General features: G+C 44.6%; 1 protein-coding gene across 50 annotated transcripts in view; it reads right to left on the minus strand.

Annotated features, from left to right (window-relative positions):
• LOC307119830 (uncharacterized protein) overlaps positions 1-10,000 on the minus strand; it is a 148,302-nt gene that overhangs the window by 118,586 nt on the left and 19,716 nt on the right. For all 50 annotated transcript variants that reach the window (XM_079806439.1, XM_079806436.1, XM_079806479.1 and 47 more), the window contains 8 exons: positions 8,126-8,227; positions 7,920-8,030; positions 7,591-7,701; positions 7,224-7,334; positions 2,689-2,796; positions 2,487-2,597; positions 1,953-2,063; positions 1,760-1,870 (listed from right to left, as the gene is read on the minus strand). In XM_079806439.1, the coding sequence (XP_079662565.1) occupies positions 1,760-1,870; positions 1,953-2,063; positions 2,487-2,597; positions 2,689-2,796; positions 7,224-7,334; positions 7,591-7,701; positions 7,920-8,030; positions 8,126-8,227 (876 nt within the window). The remainder of the gene's footprint in view (positions 1-1,759; positions 1,871-1,952; positions 2,064-2,486; positions 2,598-2,688; positions 2,797-7,223; positions 7,335-7,590; positions 7,702-7,919; positions 8,031-8,125; positions 8,228-10,000) is intronic.

Genomic DNA, 10,000 nt, shown 5'->3' on the forward strand with positions numbered 1-10,000 from the left:
ACTCTCACACCGCTCCATCAGTCCAGCTCCCTGAGATTCGGATTCGGTTAATGGTCACATGACATGCAGCGAAACACATAAAATACCTAATGTTTGTTTTTTAAAGTGTTTCCTTTTGATTAGAATTAAAAAAATTATAATTATATGTTAACTGATTATTTTTTTATATACATTTTACGTTTTTGTTTTTTTATTCATTATTACAGTAATATGCATTTTATTTTTATGCATTTTTATGATTTCATTAAGTACTATTATGAGTGTTATTTTGAAGGTTTTTATTTATTTTATTTCAAAGTTATTTATTTATATGCATTTTGCTTTAATTAATTATTAATATGTATTTTATTTATTTAATTTATCAAATAAATTTTCTTTATTTTATGTTTATAATTAATTATTATTAAGAGTTTTATTTTAATGTTTTTTATTTTAAAGTTATTTACTTATATTCATTTTACATTTTTGACTAAATTATTAATATGTATATTTATTTTGATTTATTTTTAATTTTCTTCATTTTACATTGTTTATGATTTCATTAATTATTATTCAGAGTTATTTATTTAGTTAAATGTAAAAAAAAAATTTAATTCATTATTAATATGTATTTTATATTTTACATGTTTATGAATTAATTAATTATTAATATGTATTTTAATTTTCTTTATTTTACGGTTATGATCAATTATTATTAATTGTTTTATTTTGATGTTTTTTATTTAAAAGTTATTTATTTATATAAATGTTATATTTTTGACTAAATTATTCATATGTATATTTATTTTGATTTATTTTATTTTTTAATTTTCTTTATTTTACATGTTTATGATTTTATTAATTATTATTAAAAGCTATTTATTTATATAAATGTTACATTTTTGATTTCATTAATTATTAATATGCATTTTATTTTGATTTATTTTACATTTTATATTTTACAGTTTATGATTTGATTCATTATTAATAAGTGTTTTATTTTGATTGATTCTATTTTTAAATAATGTTTATTTGACACGTTTACATGATTAATTATTATTACGTTTTTATTTGATTGTTTTTATTTTGTTTGATTTGACATTTAATTATTTAATTAATTACTAATGGATTGATTTTATTTAAAAGTTATTAAAAAAAAACATTATTATTATTTGACCAGTTATTGTTTGATCAGCTGTAATGAGGTTCTAAGGTTCTGAGGTTCTGGGGTTCTGAGGTTCTGAGGTTCTGGGGTTCTGAGGTTCTGGGGTTCTGAGGTTCTGAGGTTCTGGGGTTCTGAGGTTCTGGGGTTCTGAGGTTCTGGGGTTCTGGGGTTCTGGGGTTCTGAGGTTCTGGTGTTCTGAGGTTCTGAGGTTCTGGGGTTCTAAGGTTCTGAGGTTCTGGTGTTCTGAGGTTCTGGTGTTCTGAGGTTCTGGGGTTCTGAGGTTCTGGGGTTCTGAGGTTCTGAGGTTCTGGTTTTCTGAGGTTCTGGGGTTCTGGGGTTCTGGGGTTCTGAGGTTCTGGTGTTCTGAGGTTCTGGGGTTCTGAGGTTCTGGGGTTCTGAGGTTCTGAGGTTCTGGGGTTCTGAGGTTCTGAGGTTCTGGGGTTCTGGGGTTCTGGGGTTCTGAGGTTCTGGGGTTCTGGGGTTCTGGGGTTCTGAGGTTCTGGGGTTCTGGGGTTCTGAGGTTCTGGGGTTCTGGGGTTCTGAGGTTCTGAGGTTCTGGGGTTCTGGGGTTCTGAGGTTCTGAGGTTCTGAGGTTCTGTCCATGGGTTGGCTCGCCTCGCTCTGCAGGTCGCTCAGGGATCGGTTGAACTGCGTCTCCGGCGTGTCGCTCAGCTGAGAGTAAACACTGCACGCGAGGCTCCTCCTGCCCTCCTCACGGTACTCGCTCTGAAACACACGTGCAGACGGGGTCACGCGTGATGGACGTCACGCCAGCCTGTGAATGAAGCGGCTGTGGGCGGAGCTTCACCTCACTGAGCATGTGCGAGATCTGCTGGACACACTTCATCTCCGCTGAGTTCGAGACCGCCGTGAAGGAGGAGCCAGAGAAATCGCCCTTCCCCACGCCTTTATACACCACCTGATGAAGAGGAGGACACGGGGATCAGTGTGTGTGTGTGTGTGTGTGTGTGGACTGGTAATCCCTATGTTATGGGGACAAAATGTCCCCACAAAGATGGCAATATCCGAAATCCTCGTCCTTGTGGGGACATTTTTTGGTCCCCATGAGGAAAACATCTTATAAATCAGACTAAGTGATGTTTTTTAAAAAATGCAGAATGTCTCCTGTGATGGGTAGGTTTAGGGGCAGGGGCAGTGTGTGTGTGTGTGTGTGTGTGTGTGTGTGTGTGTGTGTGTGATGGGTAGGTTTAGGGGCAGGGGCAGTGTAAGGGGATAGAATATACAGTTTGTACGGTATAAAAACCATTACGCCTATGGAAAGTCCCCATAAAACATGAAAACCCAACGTGTGTGTGTGTGTGTGTGTGTGTGTGTGTAGTACCTGGCTCTGGATCTGTGCGGCGTCTCGAGCGTGTTGAGTCTCTAGAGTGTCTGCGAGCTGATGGTACAGAGATCTGCTCATCTGCTGCTGAGCCTCGGCCTTATACTTCACCTGAACACACACACACACACACATCAGATCACTCGTGCTGGTCATGATGTGGACTGGAGGAAGTCTGGGATTGTTGATGTGTGTGTCGTACGTGGCTCTGTAAGTCATCGGCGTGTTTGGCCGACTGCGTCTCCAGCGTCTCGGGCATGAGCGAGTACAGATTACTGGAGTTTTCCTTCAGGTCCTCTTTATACTTCAGCTGAAACACACACACACACACACACACACACACACGAAGAGTGACAGAGGCTCCAAACACTTAGGCAAGGCAAGTTTATTTGTATAGCACATTTCATACACAGTGGCAATTCAAAGTGCTTTACACAGAAATTAAATTAAAATATTCTTAAGTGAATTAAAACAGTTATAATAGGAATTAAAAGAAATAAAAAATAAAGATGAAATCCCCGATCTGTGGTGGAAGAAAATGGAGAGTCAGGTTTACTTGAAAAATATTTGTCAGGTAACTGTGCGTTTAGACAGTGCCCTTACAGACAAATCTTCTTGGCCTAACTTGAGGGCGTTCTCTAGATGTGTTACCCGTCAGAGCAGATCTAAACGGGTCTTCCTCGCACCGGAGGGAATGCTCAACTTTGGGACTTCCCCATATTGGCCGTCTGCTTCTGGGGTTTTTAACCGGCTCACAGCACGGCCTCCTCGCCCACGTGAGATCTCAAAATTCTCACAATTTCAATCAAGTTGCATTTCCCACAGAATCAGTCATCCACCTATGGTTTATCCACCCCACTTATTTATTCCTCCCCGTCTCTCAACCTCTTCCACCCAGACAGCCTTAACAAAATAAAAATATTGAAAGATAAAAATAGAGAGTATAATTAAAAATAAAAATAAAAACAGGGTTAAATTGAACCATATAAATTAAAATGCAAGCAGTTCGGACAAAGCACGTACAGTGGCACAGCTCATTCAGTAAATGGACCGCTAAACAGATGTGTTTTGAGTCTGGACAGATGTGCACAGATGTGTTTTGAGTCTGGACAGATGTACACAGATGTGTTTTGAGTCTGGACAGATGTGCACAGATGTGTTTTGAGTCTGGACAGATGTGCACAGATGTGTTTTGAGTCTGGACAGATGTGCACAGATGTGTTTTGAGTCTGGACAGATGTGCACAGATGTGTTTTGAGTCTGGACAGATGTGCACAGATGTGTTTTGAGTCTGGACAGATGTGCACAGATGTGTTTTGAGTCTGGACAGATGTACACAGATGTGTTTTGAGTCTGGACAGATGTGCACAGATGTGTTTTGAGTCTGGACAGATGTACACAGATGTGTTTTGAGTCTGGACAGATGTGCACAGATGTGTTTTGAGTCTGGACAGATGTACACAGATGTGTTTTGAGTCTGGACAGATGTGCACAGATGTGTTTTGAGTCTGGACAGATGTACACAGATGTGTTTTGAGTCTGGACAGATGTGCACAGATGTGTTTTGAGTCTGGACAGATGTGCACAGATGTGTTTTGAGTCTGGACAGATGTGCACAGATGTGTTTTGAGTCTGGACAGATGTGCACAGATGTGTTTTGAGTCTGGACAGATGTACACAGATGTGTTTTGGGTCTGGACAGATGTACACAGATGTGTTTTGAGTCTGGACAGATGTGCACAGATGTGTTTTGAGTCTGGACAGATGTGCACAGATGTGTTTTGAGTCTGGACAGATGTGCACAGATGTGTTTTGAGTCTGGACAGATGTGCACAGATGTGTTTTGAGTCTGGACAGATGTACACAGATGTGTTTTGAGTCTGGACAGATGTGCACAGATGTGTTTTGAGTCTGGACAGATGTACACAGATGTGTTTTGAGTCTGGACAGATGTGCACAGATGTGTTTTGAGTCTGGACAGATGTGCACAGATGTGTTTTGAGTCTGGACAGATGTGCACAGATGTGTTTTGAGTCTGGACAGATGTGCACAGATGTGTTTTGAGTCTGGACAGATGTGCACAGATGTGTTTTGAGTCTGGACAGATGTACACAGATGTGTTTTGAGTCTGGACAGATGTGCACAGATGTGTTTTGAGTCTGGACAGATGTACACAGATGTGTTTTGAGTCTGGACAGATGTGCACAGATGTGTTTTGAGTCTGGACAGATGTACACAGATGTGTTTTGAGTCTGGACAGATGTGCACAGATGTGTTTTGAGTCTGGACAGATGTGCACAGATGTGTTTTGAGTCTGGACAGATGTGCACAGATGTGTTTTGAGTCTGGACAGATGTGCACAGATGTGTTTTGAGTCTGGACAGATGTACACAGATGTGTTTTGAGTCTGGACAGATGTACACAGATGTGTTTTGAGTCTGGACAGATGTGCACAGATGTGTTTTGAGTCTGGACAGATGTGCACAGATGTGTTTTGAGTCTGGACAGATGTGCACAGATGTGTTTTGAGTCTGGACAGATGTGCACAGATGTGTTTTGAGTCTGGACAGATGTGCACAGATGTGTTTTGAGTCTGGACAGATGTACACAGATGTGTTTTGAGTCTGGACAGATGTACACAGATGTGTTTTGAGTCTGGACAGATGTGCACAGATGTGTGTTGAGTCTGGACAGATGTGCACAGATGTGTTTTGAGTCTGGACAGATGTGCACAGATGTGTTTTGAGTCTGGATTTGAAAGTGGCTACTGTTGGAGCACATCTGATCTGTTCAGGAAGCTGGTTCCAGCTACGGCTGGCATAATAGCTAAAAGCAGACTCTCCTTGCTTTGAGTGAACCCTTGGTATTTCTAGTTGACTTGATCCTGATGATCTGAGTGATCTGTTGGGTTTGTATTTAATCAACATATCTACAATGTATTGAGGTCCTGGGTCATTGAGTGATTTATATACAAGTAATAGCACTTTAAAATCTATTCTAAATGTAATACGAAGCCAGTGTAAAGAGCTGAGGACTGGTGTGATATGGTCATAATGTTCTGGTTCTGCTCAGCGTTCTGACTAATGGTCTTTTTGGGAAGGCCAGTGAGAAGACCATTACAATAGTCCACCCTACTGGTAATAAAAGCATGAACGAGTTTCTCTAAGTCTTGCCTGGAAACAAAGCATCTAATTCTTGCAATATTTTTGAGATGATAGTGAGCTGATTTAATTATTGCTTTGACATGACTATTGAAACTCAGGTCAGACTCCAAAATCACACCAAGATTCCTGACCTGATCTTTAGTTATTAGACCTTTAGCCTCAAGATATGCGTTCACCTTGAGAATTTCATCTTTGTTTCCAAATGTAGTAATTTCAGTTTTGTCTTTGTTTAACTGAAGAAAGTTTTGGCACATCCAACTGTTAACTTCATCAATGCATTTACACAGAGAGTCAATGGGGCTGTAGTCATCAGGTGATAGGGCTAAGTAGATCTGGGTGTCGTCAGCATAGCTGTGGTCAGCCATTTTGTTCTCTCTCATGATTTGGCTGAGTGGGAGCATGTACAGGTTGAATAGGAGTGGAGCAAGAATTGACCCTTGTGGGACTCCGCATGTCATGGATGTCCACTCAGACTTATGGTCACCTATACTCACATAATAACCTCTCCCTTCTGAGTATGACCTGAACCATTTGAGGACCATTCCAGAAAGCCCAACCCAATTTTCTAGCCTGTCAAGAAGTATGTTGTGGTCAACAGTGTCGAATGCAGCACTGAGGTCCAGTAGTACCAGAATTGATGTTTTGCCTGTATCTGTATTGAGGCGAATATCATTTATTATCTTTATGAACGCTGTCTCTGTGCTGTGATGCGGTCGGAAACCAGATTGAAAATTGTCAAAGTATCCGTTTGAGCTCAAGAATTTGTTCAGCTGATGGAAAACAACTTTTTCAATGATCTTGCCTATGAAACTTTATTGATCAACACTCCTCTGTTCACAACAGCAGTAAATGAACTGTCATGATTACAGCAGAAAAAACAGATGACACACACACACACACACACACACACACACACACACTATAGCCAGAAGTATTGGATCCCTGAGTTCAGGTGTTCAACCCCTTCATGGCCACAGGTGTGTAACTCCAGCTCTAGGCCTGCAGACGCTTCTACACACATTAGTGAGAGAATGAGCCGCTCTCAGGAGCTCAGAGAACTCAAGTCCAATAAGTCCAAATATTATACTAAATATTCCAGAGCGGGGTCAGCGCATGCTGAGGGTCACAGAAGTGGCCAACTTTCTGCAGAGTCAAGAGCTCCAGACCTCCAAACTTCTGTGGCCTTCAGATGAGCTCAAGAACAGTGTCTAGAGCTTCATGGAATGGGTTTCCATGGCCGAGCATCTCATCCAAGCCTTACAGCACCAAGTGCAATGCAAAGCGTGGGATGCAGTGGGGTAAAGCGCGCCGCCACTGGACTCTAGAGCAGTGGAGACGTGTTCTCTGAGTGACCAATCACGCTTCTCTGTCTGACCATCCCATGGACGAGTCTGGGTTTGGCGGTTGCCAGGAGAACGGGACTTGCCTGACTGCATTGTGCCAAGTGTAAAGTTTGGTGGAGGGGGGATTATGGGGTGGGGTTGTTTTTCAGGGGTGTGTGAGTGTGTGTGTGTGTGTGTGTGTGTGTGTGTGTGTGTGTGTGTTGTGATTGAGGAGTGTAACAGACCCTCACCTCGCTCTGGAGCTCCATCTGCTGCTTCACAAACTGGTTCTGTGGCGTCTCTGCCATCAGGGAGTAGAGGTTCCTGCCCGTCACACACACCCGGCCCTGCTGGTACTTCAGCTGATCACATGACACAACACACACACACATGATCACATGACACAACACACACACTCACATGATCACATGATGTTGTCTTGAAGAGCAGGACTAGAGGGCTGTGTTTACACTGGCACAAAACATCTGAACCGATTATTGAAGCACAGGTGTAAACACACACATCAGATCAGATCTGTGCTTTGAGCCGACACTCACACGCATGTGTGAGGATGAGCAGAACACGGTACCTGCCTCTGGGTCAGTGTGTGTGTAGTACCTGGCTCTGGATCTGTGCGGCGTCTCGAGCGTGTTGAGTCTCTGGAGTGTCTGCGAGCTGATGGTACAGAGATCTGCTCATCTGCTGCTGAGCCTCGGCCTTATACTTCACCTGAACACACACACACACACACACACACACACATACACACACACACATACACAGGGTATCATCATCCTCCTCCTGGCAGACGCAGGTGATGTGTGTGTGTGTGTGTGTGTGTGTGTGTGAGTGACTGGAAGACACCTGATGTGTATGTATGTGTGTGTGTGTGTGTGTGTGTCTGGCAGACACATGTGATGTGTGTGTGTGTGTGTGTGTGTGTGTACCTGACTCTGCAGCTCAGAGATGCTCCTGCTGAACTGAGTCTCCGTGGTTTCAGGAAGCTGAGAGTAAACGCAGCTGCTGACGCTCTTCCGGCTCTGCTCGCGGTACTTGTTCTACACACACACACACACACACACACACACAGATGTCACACACACACAGACATCACACACTTCATCGGTCAGTGTAACCTGCTCTGATCCTTCACCTCACTGATGGTCTCTGTGATCTCTCTGGCGAACTGAATCTCCGGCGTCTCTGCCAGTGTGGAGAACAGAGAGCCTGACGTCTGTCCGTCCGCGTACATCACCTGAACACACACACACACACACATCATGAGCAGCCCCTCAGAAATGTCATTCTGTCACCTCATTAACAAGGATTTTTCAAACTCTGCTGCACTGTGCTTCACGGAAACTTGGCTGAGTGAAGCCATTCCGGACAACGCACTACATCTGCCGGGCTTCCAGCTGTTCCGAGCGGATCGCATCGCGGAACTAACAGGGAAAACGAGAGGTGGTGGATTGAGTTTCTACATTAACGAAAGTTGGTGTTCAGATGTAACAACACTGAAGAAGATGTGCTCTCCTAATCTAGAGGCGTACTTCATAAACTGTAAACCTTTCTACTCGCCGCAGGAGTTTTCCCCGTTCATTCTCGTGAATGTGTACATCGCTCCAGACGCGTGTGTGAGCGCGGCGCTTCAACAGCTGGCTGAACACATAGCTGAGACTGAACAAAGGTATCCAGACTCATTTTTAATCATTCTTGGGGATTTTAATAAAGCAAATCTCTCCCGTGAACTGCCAAAATACAGACAGTACATTACATGTCCCACCAGAGACAGTAATATACTGGACCACTGTTACACCACAATAAAGAATGCATATCACTCCATCCCACGGGCAGCTCTGGGGCTCTCTGATCACTGTGTGGTTCATCTTATACTGACCTCCAGGCAGAAACTGAAATCAGCTGAACCTGTAATAAAGACTGTAAAAAGATGAACTAATGAAGCAGAGCTGGACTTACAAGCCTGCTTCGATTGCATTGATTGGACTGTTTTTGAAGCTGCTACCACTGATCTGGACGAGCTCACAGAGTCTGTTACATCATACATCAGTTTCTGTGAGGATACATGCATTCCTACCAGGACATTCTTATCATTCACTAATGATAAACCATGGTTTACTGGAAACTCAAACAGCTCCGTCATGCCAAAGAGGATGCTTACAGACGTGGGGATAAAGTCTTGTATAACCAGGCCAGAACCCTAACCCTAACCCTAACAGACTGACAAAGGAGATCAGAGTTGCTAAAAGAAGCTACTCTCAAAAACTGAGAAACCAGTTTTCTTCCAACGACCCAGCTTCAGTCTGGACAGGCTTGAGGAACATACGTCACCCCCCCCCCCCGTTCTGTAGAGGATCAACACCTGGCCGATGAGCTGAATGCTTTTTACTGCAGATTTGAAAAGCCCAGTCTCACACCACACACACCCGCTCTGATCTGCACTTCACACGTCCCCCCCCCCTCCTGCTCCCCCTCTCCTCCCTCCTCCTGCACCCCCTCTCCTCCCCCTCCTGCTCCCCCTCTCCTCCCCCCTCCTGCTCCCCCTCTCCTCCCTCCTCCTGCACCCCCTCTCCTCCCCCCTCCTGCACCCCCTCTCCTCCCCCCTCCTGCTCCCCCTCTCCTCCCCCCTCCTGCTCCCCCTCTCCTCCCCCTCCTGCTCCCCTCTCCTCCCCCCTCCTGCTCCCCCTCTCCTCCCCCCTCCTGCTCCCCCTCTCCTCCCCCCTCCTGCACCCCCTCTCCTCCCCCCTCCTGCTCCCCCTCTCCTCCCCCCTCCTGCACCCCCTCTCCTCCCCCTCTCCTCCCCCTCCTGCACCCCCTCTCCTCCCCCTCTCCTCCCCCCTCCTGCTCCCCCTCTCCTCCTCCTCCTGCACCCCCTCTCCTCCCCCCTCCTGCACCCCCTCTCCTCCCCCCTCCTGCTCCCCTCTCCTCCCCCCTCCTGCTCCCCCTCTCCTCCCCCCTCCTGCACCCCCTCTCCTCCCCCCTCCTGCTCCCCCCTCTCCTCCCCCCTCCT

Source organism: Gobio gobio, assembly GCF_949357685.1.
Source record: "Gobio gobio genome assembly, chromosome: 23".
NCBI classification, from domain to species: Eukaryota; Metazoa; Chordata; class Actinopteri; order Cypriniformes; family Gobionidae; genus Gobio; species Gobio gobio.